General features: G+C 35.8%; 1 protein-coding gene across 1 annotated transcript in view; it reads right to left on the reverse strand.

Moving 5' to 3' along the window:
- LOC145635035 (cysteine-rich receptor-like protein kinase 15) overlaps positions 1-9190 on the reverse strand; it is a 34927-nt gene extending 25737 nt beyond the window's left edge. Inside the window, exon 1 of the mRNA XM_081686338.1 lies at positions 8178-9190. Coding sequence (XP_081542464.1) covers positions 8178-8949 — 772 coding nt within the window. The 5' untranslated portion in view covers positions 8950-9190. The remainder of the gene's footprint in view (positions 1-8177) is intronic.
- Between the last annotated feature and the right edge of the window lie 6950 nt (positions 9191-16140).

Genomic DNA, 16140 nt, shown 5'->3' on the forward strand with positions numbered 1-16140 from the left:
GTAAGAAGTGGCACCTACCGCCTGGAGACCCCAGACGGTAGGCGGCTGCCCAAAACTTGGAATGTAGACAATCTTAAAAAGTACTACTTCTAAGTGATGTAAATATTTGTAAATGGAAAGCCTATCAGTGAAAAGTTGCTTTTTATTTCCAAATTATTTTATCTATTCCTATGCATACATACGGCTTATTTTATGCACCGCTAGTTTTTATTACAGACGGATCCCTTTATCTGACTAACATGAAAAAATTTATTGGAAGTTATCAAATGTGAGGCCAATGGCCGGATAATAAGCTAAACAATAAAAGGTTTAGTGGCTTTACAACCGTCTTCCAAAAAATTAGACACGAGGCCAATGGCCAGATGGTTACCCATTTTATAAATTCGCCTGCTCCAATGTGAAATATGGCGTCCGGCGACATCCCTCCGGGTGTTATCGTCCAGAGGGCATTCTATTGTTTGCTCTACAGCTACATACAGGCGGAAATAATTGAACGGCCTACTTGGTCAACTCATAGCTACCTGACCATGGCAATCTAAAGAATAAGTAGAGTATGCAGTGGTCGGATGTTAGATACATCAATCGGTTGCCGACTGAAATTCTATCTTAGATTACCTCGCGAAATTATACAAGTCCTCCCAGCAGGGACATGCGAACATCGAGTATAATTAGATTATGGCCACCTATATAGTCGGCTAGTTTGAAAATTAGCCCAAGTAGGGTGAAACTCACTCGGGATGGGGTGAGCGCATAAGGCTTATAGAACCGCCTGCTTATGTGATAGAAAATTAGCCGGCGGACAACCGCAAACTTACTATCTCATGCAACTTATAATGTTGGTAGCATGATCACTCATCCGAATCCGTTGAACATGGGTAAGAAGAAAGGGTCGCCTGGAGAAGGCGAGACGCCTGTAAAGGAAGAATTCCAAGCGGACCGCTGCTAACTCAACATTTAAGTTCAGTCAACTTATAATACTTGTTGTGTGAACGGCCTTTTGACCGTGGCAAGAAGGTCTAGTGACCTCCTGCAAATAAATTCGGATGCTCGAATGGCCGACTGTACGCTTGGCTTGGGGCAATCACCTTAGTGATTGATTAACTTGAAAATCAATCATACCCCCATTTGGCATCACAGATTTTGAAGCCAATCAACCAACTTATAAACCCAAGCGCACAGCCGCCCAGGGGCAAATCCAACCGGTACACCATTTGAATTCAATTCAAATTCAAACTTCAAATACTAAAACACAAGTGTTAGAAACCAAACACAAACGTTAAAAACCGACCTATTGGCTGGATGATTCATCATAAAAAGGTGATTCCTAGGCCAGCAAAGTTAAAATTTTTTAATTGTTAAACCGGCTATACAGCCGGTGAAAAGAAAGAGAAATTGTTGGTTAACCCGACTCCTTAGTCGGTAAATAAACAAGTGGTACTCGGCACGCAGGCCGAAAATGTATTTGAAATGGCCATCCGGCCGTAGAAACAACACTTAAATTAAACAGCTTTAAGAGAGGACTCGGTTTCAATTTCATCCGCCACTTCTTCATTGGTCGGATGATCTCTATCAACCTCCTTAGCCTCGTCCTCATGCTGGTCCCCCTCGCCGCCATCAGCTCCCAAATCCGCCTTAGCATCCAGCTCTTCTGTGGCTTGCTTATAACGATACTCCCAAATGGAGTAGTCGTCTTTGGGAAACAGAGCCTTCCACGCCATCTTCATCCGAGTGACGCAGTCGGCCTCGTTCTCCTCAATGAGAAGCCTTTTCTCTTCTTCCACCCTGGAAGACCATTTAGAGGCGAGCTACTTTTCTTGGTTGGCAAGCTTGTTTTGAAGTTTTTAATTTTGGCGCTTGAGAATATCCGTCTCCTTTCCAGCATCTTAAAGCTCTACAACCTTCTCTTTAGCCTCTTTCAGCTCGGCCTTAAGCTCAGTCACCTTCTTCTGGGCCGCCTCCAAATCTTTCTTCACTTGCAAATTGGAAGTCGCCTGTGAGAGTAGGATATCTTGAGTCAACAACTCATTCTTATTTACATCAAACATGGCTTTGTCAAGATTGGAAGCGGCCCTTAAGTTGGCAGCTCTTACCTCTTTATGCTTGTCGGCGAATGGTTTTTTAAGACCATTGACTCGCAGCATGGCTTGCATTCGACGAAAGAGAAAAAGTTATCATACAGTTGGCTGAGGAAAGAGTTAAACATAACTTTAAAAAATAATACCTTTGACAAATTTGCAATGATAGCATCAAAGTTAAGGAACGAAGCCGACTCCTTTAATAGAGTCGCACTGATCCACATAGACGGCGGCAAGCATGTCCTTGGCAATCTGTTTGACATCCGGCGCTAGGAACGCATCTGCACAATCAATATTTGGTGAGAAGCTGGCATAGATCCGGCCAAAAGACCGACTGGTTTCAGACCGAGTTGGCGAATGACTGTAAATCTTAACCTTACAAGGGTAAGGTAAGGGATCAAAGGCGGAGGTACCTGGGATGATGACCAGATCCTGAGCATTCTTGTCCCTCCGCCTTCTTGAATGGCCTCCTGGAGAGTTGGTGGCCCTAGTTGGAGTTTCGCCCTTTGTCTTGGACTCCTCCGCATGTTTCAAGGCAGCCATTACAACCGACGACTTGCCGCCTGTAGAGGGGTGGGACTCAGACCGGCTAGCCGACGACTTGTGAGCAACCGTCTTCCTCCTTTTAGTAGGAGTCGAGTCCTCATCCGGAGCCAGCTGCTTTGGGGGCCTCACCCCAAGTGTTGGCAGCACAGGCGGCTTCACCAATCCTTCCTGAAAGAATTGACTTCAAAATAAGAAGTTTGAAGAAAAAAGAGATCAACAACAAGTGGAAGGATGTAGAAACGCTTACATGCTCAATATGTTCTCTCTTGAATACTTGGTATTTGTGCTTCATTATTTGGCGGTAAGCAGAGGCGCCGCCTCCTGGTTTTTTGCTCGGATCAAGCTGAGACATGGCTTCTTCTGCAAAAGGCCGAATGAAATATTAAAAAAAAATGAATAATGAAACGTTGGCCATGCAAAGACTCAAGCGGATGCCCACCTCTTCCTTTCTCAGTGCTAAGGCCACAGGCGGCCAAAAAGAAAGGATCAGTTAGCCAACTAAATTCAGGAATATAGCTTTTAGGGGTAATCTCTTTCTCGGTACCCCCCTTAATTGTTTTCACATCAACTTTAAAAAGACCAGGCGCCAAAATCTGGTCCCAGCCTTCATCAGACACAGGCGGGAGAATAGCTTTTTGACCAAGAAGATAGGGATTTTGGTTCCAGGAGTTATACTTACGGTTTCGGATGGTATCAAGGGAGGAGATAATATAAATTTTTTTTCTCCAATCCTTCCATTTGTTTTGTTTTCCTAAAGTCATCATGTAACCCTTGTTACATGACAAGGTGAACCATCCGGGGTCGGCTGATGCAAGAGCTTTACTAAGGTAATGCATATGGGCGAAGGCCTCAAAGCTAGGCTCGACATCCTGCATCCTGCAGGCGGCTACGTATCTTAGAATGTTCCATATCCCCAGGCGGTACCCGTCAAGGATCCTTTCAATTGTCGGATCCAACGGAAACCTAAGGCCCGCCTGTATTGCGGCCGCATAGCACCCAAAGCACATATCCCCATAGCTCTGGTCAAGCGGCTAGATGACTGAATCATCAAGAGCCGGAACGTTAATCTTATAGCCGGCACCCATGACATAGGTGTCGCAAAAAATCATCCATGTTTTTCAGCATGAGTCTCTGGGTAGACGCGGATATATGGGTGAAGTAAGGAGTAAATTTTTCTTGAAGAGAGGAAGAGGTTTCTTCCTGGCCTCACTCAATAGGGGCGGCCTCTTTCTTAGAGCCTTCTTCAGCATTCACAGGCGGCTCACCCTCACTCCTGAGGCCGCCTGAGCCAGCATCCGACTGGGACAAATCCTCTACAGAGCCGGATGCCTCTTCGCTGGAAGCATCTTTTGAATCACTTAGAATTGAGTCATTCGGTGTTATTGGTGCGCCAAATGGGTAATAAGAAACCTCTCTTATTGGCACCCTGATAGGGCCCTCGTCCTCCTCATCATTAGGCGACCGGGCTGTCCTTTTTGTTCTAGCCATAGTGTCCTGCACAAACACAGACGAATTCGTTGGCAAGAGCAGTTCAGGACAAGTGGCACCCCTAGTTCTAGATTCAGCCGTCCCAGGTTACCGACTGATAGCTACCCTAGGTTGTGCCGTGTGTGATTGTGATACCATTTTCAAAAAAGAAAAGAAACAAACACAGGTGAACAGAAAGGAAATTGAAAAATGAGCAGACGGTTACCTGAAAGAGGCAGCGTTGAAGTTGAAAAGGCCGATTGGGTCAGGCGGTAAATAGCAAGCGGCAGATGGAAGAGTTGTTCTCAAAGAAAAGTCAAAGATTCTCTTAAGACCTTTTTCATAAATGAGCGAAAATGAGAGGGGCAAAGTTTCTATTTATAGAGGGGTAACTTAAGGGACACCCTGGTAAATTCCCTAAAAGGTAACAGTAATTCCTGTTCTACCGCTGCATGAGTGACACGTGTCACAGATGCCACGTGTCTTGCCACGTCACATATGTGAGGAGCAAATGTTTTGGGTAAAATTACCCCTCCATGTGGTTCAATAGGAATAGGACACGTGTCCATCCTATATTGGCCCAAATCGGGCCACTTACAAAGTGACACGTGGAATCCACTGTCATCAAGAGGAATAACGGCTTTTAAAGGCCCAATTCCCAAAAAAAAGCCGTGAAAAGGACGGGTAGCCCACCAAATCTAGGTCAAATGACCTAGCTAAGGGCACCCTTATCCAGAATGACCCTATAAATAGGGGGATTTCCCCCATTTGTGGGACAGATTGAATTTATTACACAATTACTGACATTCTCTTACATCAGAGAAATCTCCTGATCTCGGAATCCGTGAAAGATGTCACCTTTATTTTTGCACTTTTTACTCACTCCTACACGTTTTAACTTGATCGTCGGAGGCAGAGCTCCAACCACCCGGAGTCTCTGTTTTTTTGCAGGTGTAGGCGCTCACCAACCAGTCTTTGAGTTGTAGCTCTCCCAAGGGATAAAAACACCCAAAACACTAACTATGACTATAGCTTTTTACTTCTCCATCTATCCTTAAATATAGTTCTTGTTCGTAAAATAACACCGTAATTAAGAAAAAGGAGGAGGAAGTAGTAAAAGTACATGGAAAATCAAATTGATAATCATTGCAAAAATAAGAGAGAAAATGTAATTTTTTACTTTTTCAGTGAGAAAAAAAAATATTAAAGTAAAAAAATAGAGTAATGATACACAAATAATAGGAAAAATTTGAGGCTAGTTTTGACACTTTTTTTTAATTTTTTTTTTGAGAAAGTTTTTCAAAGGAACGTTAAATTGTAAAAAAGATGAAGAAAACTATATTTAGGACCACTTAAAACGAAAATGGCAACTATTTTTAGGGAAGGATAGAGTAATATATTGAAATTAATTATTAACATTAACTTTTAAAATTTTTAGTAATGTTTAATTACATCAATTAACTATTACTAAAATAAAACATGATGACATCATTAAAGGACACTTGTCAATTTCTTATGAAATTTTTTCCCGCTAAAACTATTTTTGACATCATCATTTTTTCTCTATTTTTTTTTTCTCCTAAGTTCTAAAACTAAATCATTATAATATTTCTTTCAAAATTAATAAATAAGATTATGATTACACTTTTTTGAATAAAGAATATTGACAACAATTTTAAACAAAAAAAAATCTATTTAAATCGTGCAACGCATGAGATTAATCTAGTATAGAAAACAAAGAAAAAAAAATCTTAGCCTCGTCTCTCTCTTTTCTCTCCTAAACTTTACCCTCTTTTGTCATTTTTGAAGGGGCTTCCATCGGATTTCACCAGTGGAAAGCTCCAATCTTTATTTTCTTTAAAACTTTTTGTTTCTTAGGTAACAATAATGTCTCCCTCGAAAGAAAGGGGAGTTTATCTCCTTCGAAAGACAAGGTTTTTTCGATCTCCTTCGAAAGACAAGGTTTTTCGTAGGTTTTGTTTGTGTTTAATTTGGTCTCTGGTTGTGCGGGGCTACTATTGACTATGGCTCGAATTAGGATTAGGGAATCAACAAAAGAATTTACTTTCTCTCAAAATTGCGAAGCGACGACAGATCCACTCAAAAAGTTGTATGAGACAACGAATCGAGAATGTGCCGCATTGTTATATTTATGTATTTGGATTCTTAGTCCTTCCCCGATTAATTTTTGTTTGATTTTGTGAAATTCGTTTTAATTTTCTTCAATTGTCAATTGTAAATGCTATATGGCTTTTATTAAAGAAAGTGTCTTTTAGGACTTCTTTCAAAAAAAAAAAAAAAATAAAAAAAAAATACATATACTCTCTCCATTCCCTTTTTGCTTGCCGTTTTTTCCTTTTAAAGTTAGACCTTCCAAATTCCTTTATAATTCCAATAATATACTACCTCCTTTCCTAAAAGTTTGTCTCACTTACTATTTACGTGATCAAAATAAGATAACTTTGACCACATTTTACGATTTCAATCAAAATAAACAAGTTTGATCTTATTAAATTCCCTTTAAGATTTTTCAAAGATAAACTTTATTAAAATTTTACTTATACATAACCGGAGTTATTAATGGTCAAAGATGTTCATTGGAGACTGTGCAAATGTAAAGTGAGTAGAACTTTCAAGGACGGAGGAAGTATATAGAAACCGCTATTTTACTCCTACAAACATTATGATACTTTAGGCCCGACTACGTTTTTTTCTTAGGAAAATTTGCCAAAAATAACACCACCTTTGGGCGGTCTTCCCATAATAGCACCACCTTTTGATTATTCCAGAATAACACCACCTTTCACATGTATTTGCCAAAAATGAAACAAGAAACCGGTAACTTGTTTTTCAGGTAATTTTGGGACATACGTGTTCTAATTTGATTGGTTAATTTATTATTTTTATTTTTAATTTTGAAAAAACTTGAAAAAAAATTAAACCCCCCTTTCCCACTTTCCAGGCCCCTTTTCCCACCCCCCTTTCACAACCATCCACCACCCCCACCAAGACCAATCACCTGAAACCAAAAAAATTTTAAACCCCCCTTTCATCGAGAACCACAACCTTGATTTCGGGCTCCTCCCTTCCCCGTTCTCGATTTCAGCCCCCACCTCTCCTCCCCGTAGCATATTCAATCCCCCTCCCTTCATCATCCCCAATTTCGTGCCTTTTCCCTTTACACAACCAACAATTTTTATTGGTTATGATTTCGGGGGAAGGAGATAGGTAGTAGGGGCTGGAAATTGGGAAGGGAAAGGGAGGGCATATCGAAAATGGAGAAGGGATGGGTAGGGGCATCGAAAATGGGGAAGGGAAAGGGGCACCAGACATGGTTAAAGGAAGGGGGAATGGGTGGAAGGGTGTTTAGGGCGGGGGAATGGGTGGTGGGTTGTTTAGGGCGGGGGAATGGGTGGAGGGGTGTCGTTTAGGGGAGGGGGGAAGGCCGGGGAGGTTGATCGGCGGCGAGGATGGGGAGGGGGAGGGGCGGCGGCGAGGGTGGGTACGAGGTGGGGGCTGGGCAGGGAGAGGCTGGCAGGGGGGCTAGCCGGCTTGGTGGTGGGTTCTTTTTTTTTTTTTAATTTAAACTTTGTTTTTTAATTACTTAGGTTTTTTTAAAAAAATAAAAAAAATAAAAAAAATTGACCAATGTCATTGTGACACGTGCACAAGTAACCTGTTTTATAGGTTACAAACCGGCTTTGTTTCATTTTTGGCAAATACATGTGAAAGGTGGTGTTATTCAGGAATAATCAAAAGGTGGTGTTATTCAGGAATAATCAAAAGGTGGTGCTATTATGGGAAGACCGCCCAAAGGTGGTGTTATTTTTGACAAATTTTCCTTTTTCTTATCAATTTCAGTGAACTAAAACTTAACTAAGTGATTTCTGTAGAATAAGTAAATTATTAAAAGTATGAATAGTCAGCTCATAATGCATTGACTAGTGTACTAATTATTTTGAAGCAGAAAGAGTAGATCATAACTCTAACTACACAAGTGCATAATAAGCCTATGCAGTGATCTACAGTCTACCTAGTTAGCGTGTGTAAAATTAAACAATTACATACCTCGATTTTTTCTCAAAGTACTTGTTGGTGGAGGAGCCATGCTTATAAATGAATTTTTAGTATGAAAAAACCGGTACATCTCATACCGAAGAGTACAACTAGGCATTAGCATTATTGCTCCGTCTTGAAGATATAAATTTAGTTGAGATATAGCTGTACTGAAGCACTGGAGGCAATTGCTCATTGATAGGTCGGGAGTACATTGAGCCAAACTGTACAATGATGTATTCTCGGATGTAAGCCACGCCATATTTGTGGCATACATGTTACCGGACTTGTTAGTTGCTGCGTTCAATGTTACCTCATTCACTAAGCTACGAACCACTGTAATCCAATCATCCACTTGGTTAGTGATGTTGTTTACGTTGTATAATGCTTGCCAAGGTTGTTCTTGTAAAAGAGAGAAAAAGGAGTGGTTAGAGTACTGAATCATGCAAGGTTCCTTCCACAATATTGCTTGTGTTGCTCTTGGACACATTGCTGTTATTTGGTTGCTTGCCATTTGAATGCATTCATGACACTCGTTGGGGTACAAATCACCCCGACATAAGGCGAGGCCGTAAACGGGATCTTGATTGTCTTGACCTTGCTTGAGCTTAAGCAAACCATTTTTGGCACTCGAAACTCGAGATACCAAACTGGACAAGAGTTGATTGAAATTGGTTTCGAACGTGCTATTAAGATCATACAATGACGAGTTATAGCAATCGGATACATTAATGTTTATGGTTGTTGGAAAAACGGCAGAAGAGGTACCAAGCAAAGGTAGTAGGATAAACAAGATGAGCAACATGATGCTGAGATGAAAAAAGAAATAAAAAAGAAAATAAAATATTGGATCATGAATTCTGTTATTGGTCTTGAATATTTTTCATCAAATAACGTAGAATTTTCAAAAAACGCTAGCGCTAGGGAACGAACTTTCTTGCCAGCCAGCAAGTCAGTGGGACAATTATAAGGTTTGATCACCATTTGTCAATTTGACACAAATTTCAAAGTTGAAAAAATAAAATAAGAAAAAATGTCTTTTTTTTTTTTTTTTTTTTTTTGAGGAAAAATAAGAACAAATGTCTTTGACAAAGTCATCTCACCATGTTAAATTCCCTCCGTTTTTGGCCGGCTATTTGTAAATATTTTAGCTTATTGAATATTTTCATTAGATAATTTTAGTGCTCTGTAAATAGCTTATTAAAAGAGCTTTTTAGAGTTAAAAATCTCTTTCAGAAAAATCTTATTATAAAAGCTTTTTGAAATAGCTTTTTGAGTATTAGACTAGCATAGTGCCCGTGCATTGCACGGTTTATAAATCAAATCATTATTTTTTTGACAAAAGCATGATTGATCCCGTAGGAAAAAAAATCCTAAGATAATTCAATTAGTAATAAAGGGCTTATTTTCTCTAACAATTAATTAATTATTAAAATTTTGTCTAGTTGCAATAATGGTTGATACGTAAATAAAGTAAAGAAAGATGTGATTTGAATAGTATTTTATGTCATTTGCAATTCTTTTCTTTTATTCCCTATTATTTTTTTTATAATGTTATTTATTATAATTGAAAAATAAATTAATTATTTTGCCCCACATAACTACGTAAGAGAAGTAGAGGAAAAACTAAATTTACTTGTCATACGTTCCGCATATTACTATAGAAGAACAATGGATGAAAAACTAAAATTTACTTGTCATACTATCTGTTCGGTATCTATACAATCTAAACATGTTTTACCCGTCGCATTCACTATCTACAAACACCATAATAACCTTATATCTTATTCACCGCCATATTTTACAGTTATCTAAGCTAAGCATTGTGTAAAAAACTTTTACATAATATCCATATAACTAATCAACAATTGATGATTGAATATACAACACAAATATATAGAAATGGTTAATGATAAATTTTATATGATTAAAAAAATATTTATTAAATAATAAGAATTAAAGGCATATTTTATCAACAAACCAATCATGTATGTAATGCATTTTTTTGCGGACATGTATTCTTATACAGTAACTATAAATGTTATAAAACTCATAAAATTACATATTAAATTATTTAAATTTTGAATATGAGCATTACAAGAGTAAGAAAATATGAAAATTTAATGGTTATAGAATGAGAATATTTTTTCATACAAATTTCATTAGATATTATCTATGTTAAAACCAGAAACTATTTTATGTATGCACCATTTTTTGGCATAGTTTTGCTTACTGTATACTTGTCTTCCCTTAATTGTAGGAAATTAGGCCTACTTTATAGCTTACCATACGTAGCTTACAGTGTATATAATGCCTTTGATAGGCTTGTTAATATTTACCGAATTATCTTCTTTCATTATAAACATAATATTCTAGAGAGAATATGAATTACCATACATAAAATGTTATTTTGATATTTTTTATACTAAGATTTTTTATTCTTATGTAGCTATTATTATTTACATATACTAACATATTTTATGATACTTTTCTTAATATACCGTGCATGTGTATATGTCTATTACTTTACTATAATAGACTTTACTATAATAGTTTATGTATTTATTTAGAATAAAATGTATAGATTTTTTTATACATATGGAAACATAAATGTATAATAATAATAATAATAATAATAATAATAATAATAATAATAATAATAATAATAATAATAATAATAATAATAATAATAATAATAATAATAATAATAATAATAATAATAATAATAATTAATAAAAGACAACGAATCATAATAAGACATTTGTCAGTCTCACATTGAGACGCTTGTCTTTTAATATAGTATATAGATTCATTGAAACATCTAAAGACAAACTAGGGGCGAACTTACATAGTTACATAGGTGCAAGGTGGTGCATGTGACTCGGTAATGAAAAAAATGGAAATTTTGCTAAAAAAAAAAACCACCTTATATACGTAGTGTTTTGAAAGAAACCATCTTATAATATTTTTTTTTTTTTTTTGTGCAATGACACACCTTAATCAAAGTTTTTTTTTTTTGCAATGCCACATCTTTGGCCGAAAAAGAGGGTTTGACCTTTTTTTCTAGGCATTGACTTAACCACGTGCGAGACATATGACCTCTTAAAGCCACTATCCAACTACAACACCCACCAAAACGCCACCAAATAGAGTGGTTTCGGTGGTGGTGGGTTGGGTAAGGCAGTTTTGATAGGTGGTTAAGTCGGTTTCGGTGTTGTTCTGATGGTTGGCGTAGTTGGAGAGTGGTTTTAAGCTAGGATGCATGAACACTTCATCCAACTTCCGTGTCCGTGTCAGACACCGACACCCGTGGAACACACGACGACACGTCTCGGAACGAATCATACTATGATATAGGTTGTTCAACTTTTCGTAATTGAGAAATTTTAAGTAGAGTAAGATAAATAAGGTAATTGTTAAATAATATGGGTGTCTTCATATTGTTAATATGATACTATATAACCTTATGAGAGGCAGAAATGACAAATATGTGGTCAAATTCACCAACCCAAAAAAAAAAAAAAAAAAAAAAATGATTTTTTAAAGTATATTTTATGAATTTTAACATCCCATACCCGTGTCCCTTATTTTGAGATAAACGTTTTTCCGTATACGTTTCATACTCGTATCAGTGTCCATACCCATTCTTGTGTAACCTAGGTTTTAAGAGGTCACATGCCTCGCACGTGATCTGGTCAACGCCGAAAAATAGAGTCAAACTCTCATTTCCGGCCAAAGGTGTCTCATTGCAAAAAAAAAAAAAAAAAAAAAAAAAAAAAAAAAAAAATGATTAAGGTGTGTCATTATAAAAAAAAATTGTTTAAGGTGTGTCATTGCAAAAAAAAAGTTATAAGATGGTTTATTGTAAAAAAAATTGCTTATAAAAGGTGTTTTTTTAACAAAATTTTTAAAAATAATTAGGTTAATTTTTAAATTACCACCCAAAAATGTAACCATTTTTGAACTAACCACCCGATTAATTTTTTATTTTAAATTACCACCCCTTAAATTAAATAAATGCTCAGATTACCACCCATTTTAAAAATTCGCTGCATTTTCCGTCAGTAGGCCCCACCTAGCACTTATTTTGACCCTTTTGATTGATTTTTTCCCCAATTTTTCTCTTTAAAAACGCTTTCTACACTTTAATTCACATTTCTTTCACCAAATTCTACCAAATTTCAAAGAGAAAAATGTGAATTGAAGTTAGGAGAACCTTTTTAAATAGAAAAATCGGGAAAAAAATCAATCAAAAGTGTCAAAATAAGCGTTAGGTGGGGCCCACAGACGGAAAATCCACCGGATTTTTAAAATGGGTGGTAATCTGAGCATTAATTTAATTTAAGGGATGGTAATTTAAAATAAAAAATTAAACGGGTGGTTAGTTCGAAAATGGTTACATTTTTGGGTGGTAATTTAAAATTTTTCCAAATTAAGTTTAATTAAAAAAAAAACCGCGTGAAGCGAACAACCAAACTACTAACCAATTCAATCCATTCAAACGTCACTAATCACAAACCCTAACTCCCTCTCTTACATATGACTCACTGACTCAGCCAGCCGACCGCTGACGCTAGAGCAACCACCGTGCCACTGCACCGTCCGCATCAGGCCACCGCTTCACTCCTTAAAACCTTCAAGGACTTTGTACGTTTTGCTGTAGATATGTGACTGTAGTCCCTTGGCTGCAAGTTTGCCGCCACACTGCCTGCTGCCACCGCCCTCGGATTTACGACGACCACCGATTGACCGACTGAGTGACCACCGACTAAAGCACTGAAGCAAAGCAATGTATTATTATATTAAAATTTAAATTATGAACTATTGAGTTTGTTACTTATTTTAAATTTTAATTGAATACAATTTCAGTCATTTGATTGATTAAATTGAACTGAATTATTAATTTGTTGTCATTGTTATGTTAATAGTTAGTAGGTAACCAGTTTTTGGGTCTAATGGAGGCAAAGTAAGGTCATAGTTAGGATTATTAAAAAAATAAAATTTAGTTAAGATTAATAGAAATAAATCGCCAATAATTGGGATTATTAAAGTGTATTTTTCCTGTAAATTATTGTTTTTTTTTTGGGTGGTGGTTAGAGAGCCACAAGGACTTTTTTTTTAAGTTAAAGGAAATTGAGATTTTAATAGAAATTCTTTAAAACAAAACATGTCCAGGGATAAATTTTCATAAAATTATGTCAAGTGTCATATATGTGGTGATTATTTTAACACTTCCTTAATTTCCCTAATTTTGCAACATGGAGAGGAGAGTGGATACAAATTTTGTAGAAGAAGAGAGAGATAGACAGGATTAAGGGCCTGTTCATATTTACTTATTTTCAGTTCAGTTCAGTTCAGTTCAGTTTAGTTCAGCTCCAATCAGTTCAGTTCAGTTCAGTCCAGTTCAGCTCCAATCAGTTCAGTTCAGTTCAGCTCTTAATTTCCCTCTCTCATAAAATATTCATTTCAGCTTAGTTCAGTTCAGTTCAGTTCCAATCAGTTCAGTTCAGTTCAGCTCCAATCAGTTCAGTTTAGTTCAGTTCAGCTCAGTTCAGTAAATATGAACAGGCCCTAAAATGGGAAAGAAAAAGAGAAAACATGTATCAATAGAAAATTTGTTACGATATTTTAGAAACTTCCTTAAATTGTAATTTGTCTATTTCTAGAGCAGGGGAAGAATACAGTATAAATATAGATAAATAATTAATAAGAAAGGATGAAGAAAGTAGGGACAAGTTGTTCAAAGTAAAAATTCAAAAAAATAGCTCAAAAATAAATAGGGTTTGATTGATCCAAAATAATTTTTTTTTTTATTTTATTTTTTGAAAATTTTAAATTATCACCCAAAAATGTATCCATTTTCAAAATAACCACTCGTTTAATTTTTATTTTTATTTTACTATCCCTTGTATCAAAAAAACTACATAGATTACCACCCATTTCAAAATTCTGGTGGATTTCTGTTACGTGGACCCACCAAACAGCCAGTAACGGCTATATCTAAGCATTACAATTGATCCTATTTTCACTCCATCTCCCCCTTAAACTAGTTTATTGAGTACAAGACATTCTAAAACAAAAAGAAAACAACTAAAAAATACAAGATCTTGATGTCTGAATTGCCACTACTACTGATCATCTTTTTCATGTTACCGCTAAGAGTCGTTGGGTGGGGCCCACATAAGAGAAATCTACCGAAATTTTGAAATGGGTGGTAATCTGAGTAGTTTTTTAATTTAAGGGTGTAAAATAAATTTTTTTAAAAAATGAAACGGATGGTTATTTATGAAATGAATACATTTTTTGGTGGTAATTTATTTTTTTTTTTTTAAAAAAAAATAATATGTAGAAAAAGAAAATTAAAATGAATGATGAAGTCAACAAGCTAGGATTGGACAAAAATTTGAAATATAAAAGACGGTGATGAAATGAAACACGGATCTTCAACGACCGAGGAAGGTTCTAATTAGAGGAACATAAGGTCAATAACCATTTTCGTAACAATTTTTAATTCCTCTATTTCGATTTTGTGCCACTTAGAACTGTCAATTTGACCGGAATAATGGGGCGGATTTGGCTTAGATTTCATACGTTGTGAAATTAATTAAGGATAATGTTATATGTAGGTCTAAGAGTTATATATAAGCATTAAATATATTTTTGGAAATTGTATAAAATTAGGAAATAAAACACGCATAAATCAGTGTTATTAGTGTTTATATTTTGATGATTTCTCAACTTTTTACGATTTTAAGTGTAAATTTAATGGTTATATGTAGTATTAAGGGTTATGTATAACATTTTTCATTAAATAACTATCTTAGATAGTGTATCAACCAAATATGATAATAAATGTTAAATGTGTCAAATCGGGTTGAAGTTTGGTCATGTGGAGTAGTGAAGTTTGGTTTTTATACATTAACTTAATGTTAGATTCAAGTTGGGTTGGCTTATGGAGTTGAAATATGAATAGACATCCCTAATGCTACTTCAATCCTATTTTCTTATGGCAAATACAAGATTATTTGCCGGATAAACGAATTTTTGTTAATCTGGTGGCATTTCTGTATATATATATTAAAAAAGCGTTGTCATTTATTCAATATTTTTGGTGAGGTGTCCAATTACTGTTTACAACTTGCATTTAGAAAATTACACATGTACCCCTCAACTAGTACATGAAAAGACGCATGTACCTCTCCACTTGTACTTAAAAAGACGATTATGCCCCGAAATAAACAAAGTTTGTTTATTTGGAAAATTAATTGGGCACAACTCATTTTCTTATGGTGAAAAAAGATACTCCAATTCCTTTAATCCTACATACTATGCCCCTATTATTTATACATTTATATCCCTTAAAAGTAAGACTACACTTTTTATGAATATTGTTGAGATGATTATGCTGCTAAAAATGTTTATTTATACTCTAACCCATTTAAAGCCTGTTCACTTCACCTTATAGCTTAAAAAATATTCAGTATTAATAATTCAAAGTCAGTAAAAATAAGTTCAATTCAATTAATTAATTTTTGTTTAGTAAAAATCGATAACTTTAAAGACGTATCACCGTTCATACTTTTAGGCCCATAGGGGTAAATTACCACAAGAAAAAGCCCCATTTAGCGATTACAATACAACAACGACCCAGAAAAATTGTCGGTGTTTCTAAAATCACCAACTGTTTTTAAATGTCGTTTGCACCGACAACCAAAGACGTATCACCGTTAGTCAGATTGTCGTTGAAATTTTAAACGATAAGTTATAACCATTGGTGATAATAAAATTTAGTTTTAGTTTTATTTTTTCACAAAGATTTTATTGTTTTTTTCATAAAATTTTGAAAATTCTACAAACGTTTAAACCCGTTGTTGAATTTAGTATTTAAAATAAGGAAATTATCATTGGTAAACCCCTAATTTGGACAATTATCAATGATACACTTACTTAACTTTTGTTATCACTGGTACACCCACTATTTAATGTAATTAATTAC

The sequence above is a fragment of the Chenopodium album genome, chromosome 6, assembly GCF_948465745.1.
Source record: "Chenopodium album chromosome 6, dcCheAlbu1.1, whole genome shotgun sequence".
NCBI lineage: Eukaryota > Viridiplantae > Streptophyta > Magnoliopsida > Caryophyllales > Amaranthaceae > Chenopodium > Chenopodium album.